We start from the raw sequence: 16,003 nt of genomic DNA on the forward strand, positions 1-16,003 counted from the left end.
AATATTTCTTTCCTTCTGTTCTAAATTAGAAAATGCCAACTTTGTGACAAAATCATTAAAATGCTTAAATGCTAAACAGAATTTTCTGATTCAGTGTTTTCATGTAGATATGTTTTCTCATAACTGCTTTTCCAGGTTGTATTGATCAGTGGACACCTGGACAGCTGGGACGTTGGGCAGGGAGCTATGGATGATGGTGGTGGAGCATTTATATCATGGGAAGCATTATCACTCATTAAGGATCTGGGTAAATCTTTCATTTAAAAATATTTTTAATACATTACATTTCCAAGACATTTTCTATGATGTCTAAACTGGATTTTCTATTTTATCCATGTCTCTGAGCACAAATATTAATTTTGTCACTACATCCCTCAAAATCAGTTCAAAACAGACTTTTTAGATTGTTGAGTTGATATCCAAGGATGCTTTCCCCCCTTCATCAGATGGAATCTATTTTTCCTCTTTATTCCCTTTTTCCATAAATGTAACCTGTGGTCAAGAGGAATGCCCAGCATATTCATTAGAAACTAAAATCAGCTGCTGCTCCTGCTCTTAACTCTGGCAGCCTTTAAACAATAAAGTAGCTTTCCTTGCTTTCCCTGCTTCCCAGTGGAAGGATTTGTGCACTTCAAAAATCTGTCTTTCTTGAAGAGCTCTTTGTAGACAAGCTCTGTTATGAGATTAGCTGCTTGCATACTGCAGTCATGAAAATCAGACATCCCTGTGAGTTCCTGTTCCTTTATTTTGCATTGTTTGAACCTCAATCTCTCAATTTCTCAGCCTTGGAATGATTGGATTATCAATCTGTAACTAAAACAGAGTGCTTCTGTTTAAATTTTTGGTCTTTTAAAAACAAATTAAACAGGATTCTTCTACAAAAAAGCCAAGTGTACTCTTTCTTTTAGTGTTATTAGATGGTTTTTTGAAGCTTGGAAAATTGGCTGTGTTTCTCCACCTTCAAGAAAAAGAAAGTTATTCTGCTGTGTTTGGTACTCTATTCTATTCAGAATAAACTGTTGTGTGTTTTTTAAGGGCAAGTTCATGGTGGCATTGTATAATTTTTATTCACTGGGTTTCCCTTCACGCATGAGTGAAATGCATCCCTTTCTTCTTGTTTAAATATTTTATTTCCTCTGGTAGCAGCCTGTGTGTTTGCTGTGCAACCTGTGGTGAAATGCTGTTCTCTCAGCTGGGAAATGCTGGAGCCTTTGCTGATGCCCTCTGTTCTGGGCAGCTGTTGTGTTCTGCTCTCCTTGTACAGAGTTCTGCAGGAGCACAAGGCTGGGAGAGGACTTCTGACTCTTCATAGCTGTGGATAAGGAAGGGGCATATCCCTTTTACAAACTGGCCTCCATAGTAGATTGATTAATGCAGGTTTTATATCTTATGCATTTAAAATCTGACAAAAAAAAAAAAAAAAAAAAAAAAAAGTGAAGATTTTGTGAGAAACAAATTAATGACTTTTATTTAAAGTCAATTCCACAGATTGTGTTTTGAATGAGCATCGTGTTTTGAAATGTGGGGACTTTGGTATCCTTTTGAACCCTGATAAATTTAGTCTCACACTAGTCCATCAAATACATTTTAAATGAAGATAAGCCAACTCAATTGGCTCTATGCATGTGTAGAAATTTTTTATGGTGTCCAGGGAGTCTTAAAGTCATGGTGCATTGTGTAGCCATAAAAACTGTCTGCATTTACCAGAGTATAACTGATCTTACAGCTGTGGTGATATGATCCTCAAGATGAAATGAGCATTCTGAAACATGATTTCTAGAATATGATTTCTAGAATATTGTGCAGCAAGAAATAATGCCAGTACTTCTGCCATGGTCTGGTTAATGAAAGCAAAATACTGTTACACCATTAAAGCAGGTTTTTCAGTGATGGTCTAATAGCATTTTATCATGATATTACTGCAACCCTTGGAGGTGGCTTATGGACAAGACACAAATTATGCCTGTTAATTTGGATTCTGAAAATTTCATGTAATACTTGAAAAATATTATAGTTTAAATGCAATTCCATACTTTCAGCATAGCCTCCTCCCAAAACCATTTAATAATTATTGGCTTAGGACCAAATACATTAAATTAATTGAAAAGTCATTAAAATTATGGTGTAAGATGGTAAGATTTTATTTTAAGCAATGCAGTTTTCTTGCCTCACGTAAACTTTTTAACAGTTCTTGTTTTTATTTCTGAGTAAATCCGTTACTTAATGTATTGGCTTTTATACTTCCTTATATTTCCTGAATCTTCAGTGTTAGCTTTTTTTTTTTTTAAATTAAGGTGGCAATTTCTGTGCCATATTGGTATATTTTTTTTTCCTTTTGTTTTGTTTTGCTTTTGGGTTTTTTAGCTTTTCAGACACTGTAATAGTTACATGCTTCCTACAAGGACATGTACCAGTCCAACACAACTTGAAGCAGTTTTACATTGTTTTCAAGACTTCAATATTCAAACATGGTGGCTTTTTTTTCCCATTTCCATTTTGACTTCACATGAATGTTGTTTCTTTTTGAGGGAAAGACAACTACATGAAAGTCAGACTGAACTGAAACTGTTTTGCATTATATTAGCAGAAAGTGGAATAAAATTATTTTATTGATGTAAAATCCCATGAACACATTTCAGAAGAATAGTCCCTTAAAAGTATAGGGTCAATTGTGGTCTGCTTTAGTTTTTGAACACTGTTTAAAGTTATAACCATTCAGGTAGCTCTGGAAAGTAGAAGAGCTAACAAGTGGAAAGTTTCAGTCTGTCTGGACACTTTGCTTCTAATAACTGTAATACCTCTCTGCTCATCTTCCACAGATGGGAAGGGGGTACTTGCTGGTGCTGCCATTCCCTCTCATCCTTCTTCAGGGAGGAAGCACAGGCAGCAAATTCAGAGCAAAAGCCAACTTCTAGATGGTTACATTTCAACAAAGTGAATCTTACTGTTTGCTGTAATTTCAGTCTCAAAACATCCCCTTCAGCAATGTATAGTTAAACATCAGTACCAGCTTGTGCCCCTCTTGGTGCCTAGGCTGGCTATAGGCATCTCCTGACCACAGTAAAAAAAAGCATTTTCCTTTGTGCATCCATATAAAGTTCTCTTTATCAACTATACCCTCATGGCTGCTTGCTTTGCTGGTAGCTAATCTTAGAAAATCACTAAGTAATGGCCATACTGTCTACTGGTGTTCAAAGGGGTCTTTTCTCATTGCTAATAATGAAGTTTAGTGAAGCACAAAGGAAAAAACCCCATATATGCCACTGATAGTCAAGATCTGTGGCAAGCTGCTTCATGTCTGATGTGCTTAAAAAAGGAAGAACTGGAAATGTTTCCACAGAATTTGTTTATGTGGAGGAATATGAACATTTCAGCTGGTTATTACTCCTTATTCCTTTTGCTGGGAATAAAGACATTTTTAGAGTTGCTGAGGCAGTTTGTGAACTGGTCTGAGCTGGTAAACTCCCTTTCCTTCAGGGAAGCCAGGGCTATTGTCATTAGCTGAGGATTTCTGATGCTTAAGAAATTATACTTTTGTACTTGCAGACAGAGTGTCCGTGGCAGTAAACTTGTGCAATGTGCACTTTGTTCTCCTCCATGTCTGACAGCTGCTGCCCTGACTAGCCCTCTGCAGGTTTTAATCTTTTGATGGATTTTAACTAATTTTGATGCAGGCATAAACATATTTAGAATAGGAAGTTCCAACATACTCTTCAAATGGGTGACTGGGGAGAGATGGGCAAATGCATTTATGTCCCACCTGAGGAGAGACAGGAAGAAGGCTCTTTTATTCTTTTCTTAAAGATGGCAAACAGCTGGTTGCCAGAACATGTGTGTAGCATTGTGCTAATCACCAGTCTCTTCCCTTTTAATCTGTCCAAACTCTGTGTGATAGATTGCAAATATCTCCATGGCAATATTTGAGAGGGTTATTTGGGGTAATTAAAAGATGATTGGAAGACACTGGAGGTGTTTTAGAGAGGCAAGGCTAACAGGTTCCCATCTTTAAGCTGAGGGAATCCGTGGGGTGTTGCATGAGCTGTAATGTGTGTGATGAGGACCTTTGGAAGCTGTAGGAGAGACAGCACTCAAGCAAATTGCAGTTTTCTATTTTACAGAACAGCAGCTGTGTCACTAATTATAACCTGTTTTTTAGTTTGCATTTATAATTCCAAAATTTTGTTAGTTTTTTAGTTTATGTGCAAAAAAAGAGCATCTCTGGAACTGGCCAATGTGATTTGTTTGAGCATTTTCATGTTGGTCTGGTTAGTGCTCTGGTGCCATTTGAAACACAGCTCCTCATGTCCCTCTCTCACACAAGGTTTACAAAAGAAGCTGCTTTTCCAGGTGAGATGAAAGTCTAGCTAAGCAGCTACACACAGATCATCACCATAAAATCCCACAAAATTTGTTTTGCTGCCATATTTTGTCTGTGTCTGGACAGTTTGCAGGACTTGATCCTACTTTGGATGTTGATTATCAGTTTCTGTGAAGGAGATATTTGTGCTCCTTGCCCAACATTTCAACTCTTCTTGCTCAGGAGTCATCCCTGTGTACAGGATATTTGAGCAAGAAGCAGCTATGTATCCAGTGGTATCAGAGCTTTGGCCAGTGCTGCCTCTTTGCTCCTAATCTAGCTGTGCTCCCACATTGCTTGGCTGAGGAGCATTTCCCAGCTGAAGCCACCTGTTCTGCCCTGCTCCAGCCCTGCCAAAGCCACCTCACACCCTAGCACTGGACATGGGGGCCTTTCATCCCTAAAGGGAGCTTGAAGGGACTGAATAGTGACAATAATAAAGAAAGGTCTTTAGAAGGTGGTTATATGGCAGTGTCAGTTTTCCAAAAGTATTATTTTAAGTTTCCTAACAACAGTGGGGAGCCTACTGGATTTAGAAATCCAATTGATTTTGGTGAATGAATTTCAGTGCTTTCTTCTGAAAAACTTAGGAAATTATGACTGCTATGTCTCTTTTTAATTAAAACATCTGGAATTAATTTTTTTCCTGTTGAGAATAGAAACTGATGGGGTATGTTACTTGACACTCCTGTCTGGTTTATTTTCAGAGTCCCATCTCTGCTAGCACAGGAGGAATCAAACAGTAAACAGGTTCTTTGTTCACATCCCAGGTTCCTTTCAGCAACATTTACCCACAAGCTCTCTTTCCTTATTCAAGAAATGTGTTTTCTACCTTTTTCTGGCTGAGTTTGGGTCTCTCTTGCTTCACTGCTAGCCAGCTCTCAGTGCCCTGCCAAGCCCAGAGGTGCATACCTACCACGAGCTACTGCTTAATCTGGGGACATCTTCAGAAGTCAATGGCTGAGCTGAGAATTTTTCTAATTACAAATTTTTCCTCTTTCTCTTTGGATGCTTGAACTGCAGCCAGTGTAAGGTGCTCCAGTGAATGCTACCTGAACCCCTGCTTCTACTGAAGCAGTTGGTGCAGACTCCAGGAAAGGCTACAGCCCAAAGACCCTGTGGTGGTGGTTGTGGCACAGATGAACAGTTCCCTGCTTGTGCTGTTGTGTTGTGCACTGAGCCCATGTTCAGTCATGTCTGCATGCTGCCTTACACCGGGAAGTCTCCTGCTTGGACTGTGCCTCAAGGTGCTTCTGAGAGTCCTGTTCTTTTCTTTTCTGTAAGAAAACACTTGCTGTGGGGAGCTGCCAGAGCCAGTGAACACCAGCAGGCAAGTAGATGAACAGGGAACATTTTCCTCTCTCCCACCCAGGGTAGGATGGTGATGCCATTGCTGCTAGAGTGGCTTGATGAAGGAAGAATGATTGTTGACAAAATCTAGTCCCAGTCATCACACCTTTTACACAGCTTTCCTGCATTCCTAGACAATGATGAAACATGAAAAAGGGAGAAATGTATGGTGATAGATGATATGTGCTCTTTCCCCTCTTTGCCTATTTGCCAGCATTAAGCTGAACTGGGGTTTCATAAATCAGCTTTCCTATAGATGTAGACACGGATCTGGCACAACTAAATTACTATTTCATAGGAAAAAGAGACAGAAAACTACAGAAATGTTTTATAACAATGCATGTAAGAATTTTAAGGTACTAACTGAATTATTATTACTCATAAGGAGTTGATTAGACAGTTTTTCCCCCTTAAAACTTATTTTAAATTGAAACTGTAACTCTCATCTGAATTATACCCATGACTAATGCAACTGGAAAACCATTAGACAGATTTTTATACAGTTCACTGTAGTCTTTGTATGAAGTTACATTTCCCCAGTCCAAATTCACTGGCTAATATATGAGGACTAAAGATATGCTTTATTAAAAATATGATCACCAGAGCAATTCCTTTTCTGCTAGTTTAATTGAAGTCATATAAATGCAATTTTAACATGCTTGCAAAATACTTTGTTAAATATTTTTCTGAATTTCTTGTGGTGGTGTAGTTGTTTGCTGTCTAGGAGATATGTTGGGAAACATAATTAAATTACTACTTTTACAGTTTCTGCTTTCTTTCTTTAATCAAATATGCTTGATATTAACTTCTTGTTCTTACATTCTTTTCACTTTCCCAAAGCTGAGGATTTTATTCTGACCTTCATGTTTTCAATTCTATTAAATCTACTTGGTATAAAATACCTTCATATGCTGTTACATTACAAATGCATTTATTCCTTCATTTTACCATTTGGTTGAATGCATATTTAGCAAGTACTTAAATCTTCAATTTTCATACTGTGTTGACATAGCAGAAGGGCAACTACAAACATAAAGGGTTGCTAATCTGGTGGTAAAGATTTACAGATTTTAGATTTACAGCCCTCCATAGCAATTTTGCCCTCTGTCTTATGGACTGCTACTTCTCTGAAAGCTTTAATTTACCCATAAAATTCAAGAAAAAATCTGAGCTTTGATTTATCTTAAGATAAAAATCTTTAAAACCTGACAATGCTAGCTATTGTGTGTGATTGGGTTTTTTTCCAAATCTTTAACATGATTGACATGGTGAAGTGCTGAAATTCTTTCCAAATGAAGTAAGGAGCATCTTGTCCTTACTGTCATTTTTTTAAGGTATAAATTTTCAATATGGAGACAGAAGTGTGCCTGCTTCATTTTCTGACTCATCAGCTCTCAGAATAGACTAACAGATTTGTTTGCTAATCCAAAGAGTGGGGCAGCAGAGGCAGAATACAGACCCACCTCTCATTAAGATTAAACTGATATTTGTATTCCCACAGAGTGTGGGAGTGGGCCCCACATTGCCTTTTCTGCTCCACAGTTTGATGAGATCACAAATACCCTTAAGGAAGAATGTTTTCCTGAAGATCAGTAAAGTGTGATTTAAAGGTGGAAAGTGTCTTATTCCTTTTGTGGGACTCAGATATCACCTTGACAGGGCCAGAGGAAGCAAGGCATGGGGTGGAGGAGTTCTCTGCTGACTCTGTGCTTTGCTTTTTTACAGAGGGAAGTTGGGGTTTCCTTTTCTTCTCCTTATATATATATATATATATATATATATATATATATATATATATATTTTTTTTTTTTTTTTTTTGGGTATACATGACTTGTAAAGGCTTCATGACACTACAGGAACCAGTTCTTCGTTTAAAACCCCATGTGCAGATGAGCACATTTGGCAGCACTTCTCATCTGAAGTGCCCCTGAGCTGTGCCTCCTGGTGTCCCCAGAGAAACCCTCCCCTTGGCACTGCTGCTGCCTGACTTACAGACCATAAGCACCAGGCTCTGGGCTTGGCTTCCCTCTTCTCTCCCTCACCTCCCCAGTCAAAAAGGCTTAATCCATGTTATTTTTAGTTACTAGACTTGCAAATCATTCACAGATTTCCCCTCCAGTCTTGTATGCCCAGCTCCTTCCTTGACATTTCCTTTTGGATATTGCATTGCTTCTTAAAAATAAATCTATCTGAAACCTCTCACATTCTCCTTCTCCACTCTTCAGTAAACCTGCCCTTCTGTCATAAGATCATCAGCCTCCCTAAAAACAGGAAAAGAAAATTGCTCTTGTAATCCCAGTGTCTAGCTGCACTGCTGTCAAGGCTGCTGGTCTCTGCACATCCAGTCCCTGTGCCCTCTGTGAAGGGTCTGTCCAAACAGCTGCTCACAGGCTGTGCCAGTGGCAGAGTCATGTCCTCTCAGCCCCCAAAACATGTTTCTGAGCAAGCAGACAGCCCCAGGTGAGACTGAGATGCAGTATCTGGCTTAGCTCATCACTCCACTTGGTTCTTCCCCTCCCCAGCCTCAGACCTGACCATTTTCTCTCTTCTTCCTGCAATGCTTCATCTCTTCTGCTCCACACCTCACCTCTCTTTACTCTAGACTTTTGACACTCAGAGGTTTACTTGCTTCCCCCGTGCCATTTTCTGTAGTGCTTTGTCCTCAGTGCCACAAAAAGAAGCTATCAACAGACAAAAATCAAGGAGATTGCACTGCATTAGACTGATTTAAGAAGAAAGACAGTTTCCAAAGCCAAAAGCTGTTCCCCATGTCTTGTTTGAGCTTCACTAGAGAATTAGAAATATGTTATAAGCAAGCTTTAAGTAGTACTAAAAGGTTGGTTTTTTTCAGCTGTTCTTTGCCTTGTTTTTGGAAGCTTTTAACTTTGAAGCTCTGCAAAGAAGGTCTTGAGTGTACTGATTGGTGAGAGGGTGGACATGACCCAGCAATGTGCACCTGTAGCCCAGAAAGCCAAATGTGTCCTGGGCTGCATCCAAAACAACGTGACCAGCAGGGTGAGGGAGGGGATTCTGCCTCTCTGGTCTCCCCTTGTGAGACCCCACCTGTGCTGCATCCAGCTCTGAGCACCCCAGCATAAGAAGGGGGTGGATCTGCTGGGGTGAGTGCAGAGGAAGGCTGTGAAAATTATTACAAGGACAAATCACCTCTCCTATGAGGAAAGGCTGAGGGAATTGCAGTTGCTCAGCCTGGAGAAGAGAAAGCCAAAGTCCTTCTGGTGTAGAATGGAGATTTCTTCTAGGTCTTCAGAGGAAAAGTCTGGACAGCTTCAATTAACTGTGTTACTACTGTTCTCCTATTGATTACAGTTTATTTCTGTATGTATATTCTTTGAAATTTGGCAGGGAAACAGGTTCCTAGAGGTAAGAGATTTTTCTCTTCCTTGCCCATACCTCAGGATACATAAATCAGTTATTAGCAGATTGTATCACTCTTTTGGATGATTAGTTATTTTCTTTAGCAAAATGTGGAGTACTAGTTTCATTTTTATTTTATGCTGCAGAAGAAATTTTTGAAAGTCCAGAAATTTTATGAGAAGTGCACACATGATAGAAATATCCCAACTAATGGTACCCAGTAAGTCCCCTATGTCTAATCAGCTCCAAATTTGAAAAAGATAGTGTAATAAGAATTTAAAGAATGTCAGAAACATAAAGTATTTTGATACTTTTTAATATAAATACTTACAAATATTTTTGTATAAATAACTTTTAAAGAAATTCCAAGCCACATGGTAACAATGCAGAAAAGGCCATAGCTTATGTATGTTCAGTGCAGCAGTTCAGTTGAGGATGATATATCTGTATATATCTCTCTCTCTAGTACCTCCTAAAGTAAATACTTAAGTGACTTAGGGAGTATTAGAATTAAGACAACACAGAAAAGAGTTTAGGTTGAAAAACATCATTAAAAGTCCAAACCCCCCTGTATTGAGCAGGAACAGCTTCAATTTGATCAGGTTGCTCAGAGCCCTGTCATATGTGACCTTGAATTTCTCCAGGGATGGGGCTTCCACAATCTCTCTGGGCAACCTGTGACAATGTTTCACCTCCCTCACTGTGAACAGCATCTTCCTTACATCTAATCTGAATCTACTCTCCTTTAGTTTAAAACTATTGCTCCTTGTCCTTATTGCCAAAGGCCCTGCTAAAAAGTCTGTCCCCATTTCTTGTTGATTCCTTTCAGTTACTGGAAGGCTCCTCCAAGGTCTCCCTGGGGCCTTCTCTTGTCTCAGCCTTTCCTCATAGGGGAGGAGTTCCATCCATCTGATCATCTTTGGGACCCGCCCCTGGACCTGCTTCAGCATGTCCATGTCTTCCCTGTGCTGAGGACTTCAGAGCTGGATGCAGGACTCCAGGTGGGGTCTCACCAGGGGAAGCAGAGGAAATAGAGTAGAATCACCTCCCTCAATTGGCAGTGCAATTTATTCTACTTTTTGCTCACATCAAGGCTTTTCAGGCCATTTATGCAGGGTCTTAGGAAGCATTACTTTATTATTTTGCTTTGCTTGTGTGTAGAACTTTTGCTTTTCCTAATTAAGTTGTCTTTATCCCAACACACGATTTTTTTTATTTTTTTTTTTTAGCTTTTCTCTCCTGATTTTCTCCCTTATCTCATTGATGGGGAAGTGAGAAAGTGGCTGTGAGGGGCTTGGCTGCCAGCTGAAGTTAAACCTTGACACCTGTTAATCTGTTCACAACCATTTGCAGTTTGCTTGTATGCCTTATGTGAGCTGAGCAGATATTTTATTTGCTTGTGTGTGATCCCAGTGACTTGACTTGCAAGGAAAATATCTGTTTTTTACCAAGGTGGAATGCTTTTTATGTTTTATAAGCTGGTCAGTCTTAAGAAGACATTAAGGAAGCCTGTTAGCCAGGTACTCACTGTCTTCATAGAAAATACTGTATCTTTGTGATCCTCCCCATCAGTAAGGATTTATGTTTATAAAGTGGGAAAACAGTTACTGAAGCAAATTTTGTGTTTATAGTACTGATCTCTATTTTGATTTAAAAAAAGATGATTCAAGTTCTCCTTCCTGACTTGTAAGCTATATTGAGAGTGAAGTGGGTTTATTTTTTCACTTTACATGTCACAGGTCATTATGTTTTGTCTCTACACTTACCAAGGAATACATTTCAGTTTTGCAGTGTGGGAATGTCTCAATTCTGTCAAGCATGAGCAAGACAGGTAGGACATAAAATTCCAGTCTTGCTGCTGTTATCTATGAATGTGAGCAATCTATGTGACTTAAAAGAAACAAAAAATAGAGTCAATAAGGCCTGCACATTGGTATGACTGAAGTGTTTGTGGTAGCCAAGGAGAAGGAAGGGATAGCAGCCACTGCAGCACAGAGGGAGTGTAATAGAGCAGGTGTCCTGCTGTGCTTGCTGCAGATGTATCCTTAGTCATAGATCGACCATATTGATGTTTTTATTTCAGTCTTGAGTGAGTCCACATGCCCCATAGTATCTTTTATGCTTGAGATAAACTGTAAGAATATAGAAGCTGATCACCAAAATGCACCTTTATAGTAAACTATGATTTTATTTCAGTTAACAGCAAGGTGGAAGGGAGAAAAAAAAAAGATAATGTTTTTTGAAACACTGGAGATTTGGAAATTCATCTGTAGGTTTTTTCTTCTGATAGCCTCTTCATTTTTAATAGTATATAAAAAGTCATTCAGATAAAAGGAAAGAGACACAATTTGATTTGTGTAACAGTTTTCCTTCATTTTAAAATTGCCTATCCATCCCTCTATATGTTGCACTCATCATAAAACTTAGTTTTCTAGCCCAATTGCTATTTTATTGTGTCTTTTCAATACACATTTGGGCTGTGATCTGAAAGACTTCTGATAGTGCAAAGATGATACCTTGTTTAGCAATCAGTAGGTTTTAAGAAGCAAGCCAAAGTAGTTAAACTTACTTTTAGAAACTTTTGTAACTTGAATACAGTACTTCTTTTTTTTCCTAATAAAAACATGCATTAAGAATATTCTTAGTAATTTTACTCTGAATACTGGATTTTTTTGCTGTTCTTTGGTCAGATTAGCTCTGTTTTTAATAAAAGGTAGATAAATACTTATCACTTGCAGATTAAGACAATGAGGAAATTAAATTTTCTTCTATAGACTCTGTATCTAAAATAACTGACTCCATAGCTTATATATTTTTATTTTTTTAAAGTTGCCCATTAAATTTCAGTAGAACACACAAATGAATTTGCTGACAGGAATCCTTGAGATGGGAAGAACTGATACACCACGTCCCAGACTGGAAAGACCAAAGCTCAGCAGGGCTTTATTTCCCCAGCTTCAATGGACAGATGCAGTGATGAGCAGGGAGGGGGCCATAAGAACCTCAAATGTCTTTTCCACAGGTGAGCTGAGATCATCTCGAGCAGGAGCTGAGGTTACAGCCCATCTGAGCCAGCCATGAGGACCCCCTGACCACTGCCCCAAACCCCCCTTAGGGCAGCAGTGGCAGACTAAAGCAGCTGGATTTTTGCCAGGGAGGAGCCTGAAGATGCTGCTTCCCTGTCTTAAGCCATTTCCTACCAAAGCTGCTTTCACAGCCTTGGTGTGGTGGGCTGGAGATTGGACTTCACTTTGCAATTTGTGATATGACAAATAAACCTCCTTTTTCCACTTAAACTGCAGTGCTGCTGGAGCAATACTGCACCACTGGTCTCTATGTTTTAGACCAGCCCTTTTTCTTTTTTACAGCCACCTCTTCTAACCAAGCTGCTGACATTAGGGTTGTTTTGGGCTTAAATCTTTCTGACTTCAAAGCAATAGCTATTTTATTATCTCAATTTTACCTTATAAGCCATCTGACTAATTTGAAAAACAAAGTAATCCTTTACAGTTGTAGTTTAGGAGAGCAGGGAATCCATTGGGAGGTGTGCAGAAGGTTACTTGTCTTTAAAGTAATGAAGTCTGACAACCTTTCTGTTTACAGTCAACGGATCAACATTCAGAAAAATACACTTTTAAACTTGTTTGCGCTTCTTTATGTAATATTGGAAAATCCAAGGCTTTTTTATTCAGATGTGGGGTATTCCTTCTCTATTCTGCCTTCAGTTCTGAAGATTGCTAGCATGTAGTTTTGAGGATGAAATCTTCAGATCATATTCATTGTGTCAAAAGAAAAAAAATTAATGAAGGTCAAGCCTATTGGCAGTCTTCATCCATTTCTGCTAGGAAATGAAATAAGTTTTGACACTGATACTGATATTATTTCTCCTCAGCACAAAAGTGTGTCTGGTACTTTATGCTTTATCACTTGTGATAATCTCCTCATGTTTTTTCTTTTTTGTTTCCTCTAACATAATTAGCATTCTACTGCACTGAGAACAGTTTCTTCTTTATCTGTTTGCTCTTCATGCTCTCTCATTGAGTTTCTCTCAATGTATTAATTTATGAATAGAAACAACCAAATAAATAGAGGGAAGCAACTTCTATCTGATCAGCTTTGCCATGGTAAAAATGGCTTCAAAATTTATCTGAGAACTTATCTTTCTGATTGAGCTCCCATAGCAAAATAGAAAATGGCTTCATGTTCACTTTGTTTCAGAAAGTCGTGCATACATTTAGCTGCTGACTCTTTCCGATTCCAAAGTGCAGATTGCTGCTTTTCATTTCTCTGATAAAAAGCAAAATAATATTACATAGCCCCTCAGTTCATGAAATGGATAAACATTCCTCATAAAAATCCGGCAGCTCATTTTCAATTAATTGTAATAAATTAGCCATGTCAAAGCAATGGTAATTTTCATGAAAATTTGATTTGGATCTGCTGTGAGCAGATGTGTATTACTTATGGCAGACCACCACAATGACAGAAGCACATGTTTCAGGAATCTATCAAGGTAGTTACTTTCTGGTGAGGGTTTCAGACACTTTCAGTATGTCCCTGAAATGTCCTTCTCTTGTGCTATGCAACTGGCAGCAGCCCCTCAATTGCCTACTTTTTCCTCATTTGGGCTTCTCTCCCCACACCCCAGTCTTTCTCCCTAAGCAAGAAAAAAATATTCTAGACAGAAAAACCCATACTTGATATAAGTTGTGTTTGGTTTGTGGAATTACAGGAGTCTCAGCCATTGGAGGCTGGAGACCAATGCAAAAAATGCTCCAAATGTATCCATATTTAATATTAAAAACAAAATTAAAACCTGTGTTTTAGGACTTCGTCCAAAAAGGACTCTACGCTTGGTGCTGTGGACAGGAGAAGAGCAAGGAGGAGTAGGTGCTGAGCAATACTATCAGCTGCACAAGGTAAATGTGTCTTTACACCATTTTCTTCACAGCATTTTTCTCCCCAGTTTTATGAATGTTGAATATTATTTTTGTCAAGATGTTCAGTTTAATAGCTGACCAAAGCCAGGATTCCAGTTCTGCCTGAAAGTGTATTTTCTGGGTTTAATCATAAACATAAAACTAATTTTACATTTAACAGTAAGTGATGCAACCACGTGTGCGTGTTCTGCTTGACCTGAGATACTCTGTCACAAAAGTGTTCTGAAACAGATATTTCATGATACCTGCCATAGCTTTCAAACATAGCTAACCTTCTGAGAATGAATGATGAATGGTCCACATATGTTTGCAATATAAATAAATTTTGTTTGCCTTATATATTTCTGCTTCATTGCATTTTCTCATAATATTTTACAATGTAAAACAATGAAAAATATTTACTATCTTATCTTGATCGTGTGTACTCTATAATTTACTTTGCCAATTATTAGTTTTGTGGGATCTGGAACATCCTAAAAGGTTGATTTCTGGTGATGCAAAGAACACATAAACTATATGACTTAACACTATGAGGATAAAAATATAACATCTATCTCTTGCCAACAACTGCCAAAGCAAAATACATCATGAGATAAAGGGCAGTTGCCAAAACTATTTTGGAGAAAAGTCTTTGGAATATGTGTGTGTTTGGGGGTTTTTTTCCACATTAAAAATGTGCTGTACCTGTGTAAGTATTCTAAAGTAGTATAACTCTCAGCAATGTTTAATACATCCAAGGCAGAGATAAGGTGAATGCAAATGTGCCTGGGAAGTTCCCTGCTCTACAACAGCATGAAAGCACATTTACAAGAAATTCTTAAGAGCATTTTTTAGTGTTAAGTAATCTATCAGAACAAATAAATGGAAACCTTACTTTGAATCAAATTCATTGTGATGAACCAAATTAGATCAACTTGCATTTGAAATTGAGTTGTCAGAGATAGTTTTAGAGCAGTTAGAATTTTCTGACTAATTGATGAACAAGTATTTCCCACTAATTAGCTTCATATTGCTAAGAAGTATATTTAACTACCCATGTATAATGTTGCACCTCATTCTATCTCCAAATCATAGGGATAACTCAGCTCTGTCATTTATTTGGGACCCAAGAGGTACCCAAGAGCTTTCTTTCTCAGCTTCAGGGAGGTGGCAAGTTGCAGTTTAATATATGATAAGGACTCTGGATTTACCTCTGGTATTCTGATACTCAGCAGGATTAAACTAGAAAAAAAATATTCTGGAATAAGTAGCACATGAAAGAGAAGCTTCTTACGTACAGAACTGCATTTTGGAGGAGCTGGAAGGATGCTCTGTGCCCAATGCACATCACTCATCAGAAATTCATCTGAAGGTTTACCTCTGTACATGTCCATGTTGAACAGTGAGATCCATCCTATGGTGGTGATGTCAGCAACACATGAATTGTATCATGCATGTCTCATCTTTCTCCAAAATGGCTTCATTTCACTGTTCCCTCAAAGATTTCTATTCAGAAATAATACCAAAAAACAGACCTAAGGATCAAATAGGGAAATATAAAGCAGGCTGGGTGTTGTTTGGAAGATATTTGGTTGTTTTGCTTTTAAAAAAGTTGAGACAAAGATGTGTCTCAGTTCTTGCTCTGCTGGTGAGATTCCATCTGGATGTTGTGCTCTGCAAAGAAAGCCCTTTCTGACTTAACAGTTTGTAATTTACATGGAGAATTTAAGCAGAAATGACATCCGTCTGTTGTTTGTTGTTCTTGTTTCCCCCCTGCCATATGATCTGGCATAATTATAAATCGATTTGACTATAGGACGTTGCATTACTCATAATAATGAAATAAAGTTGATTAATACTGTACATTAAATTTAGCATGAAAAATAACTTAACCTTTTAATGATTTACTTGCTCAAATTTCTGGCAATTAGGATAGTGTGGCACACACATTGCTTGCTGATGGTAATGAGTACAAGTTAAATAAGAGTGGTATTTAAAGATG

At 38.3% G+C, this 16,003-nt stretch overlaps 1 protein-coding gene across 1 annotated transcript in view; it reads left to right on the plus strand.

Moving 5' to 3' along the window:
* CPQ (carboxypeptidase Q) overlaps nt 1-16,003 on the plus strand; it is a 145,997-nt gene that overhangs the window by 92,280 nt on the left and 37,714 nt on the right. Inside the window, exons 5-6 of the mRNA XM_079300973.1 lie at nt 136-247; nt 13,910-14,001. Of these exons, the coding sequence (XP_079157099.1) occupies nt 136-247; nt 13,910-14,001 (204 nt within the window). The remainder of the gene's footprint in view (nt 1-135; nt 248-13,909; nt 14,002-16,003) is intronic.

This window comes from Erithacus rubecula (assembly GCF_903797595.1).
Source record: "Erithacus rubecula genome assembly, chromosome: 3".
Taxonomy (NCBI): Eukaryota; Metazoa; Chordata; class Aves; order Passeriformes; family Muscicapidae; genus Erithacus; species Erithacus rubecula.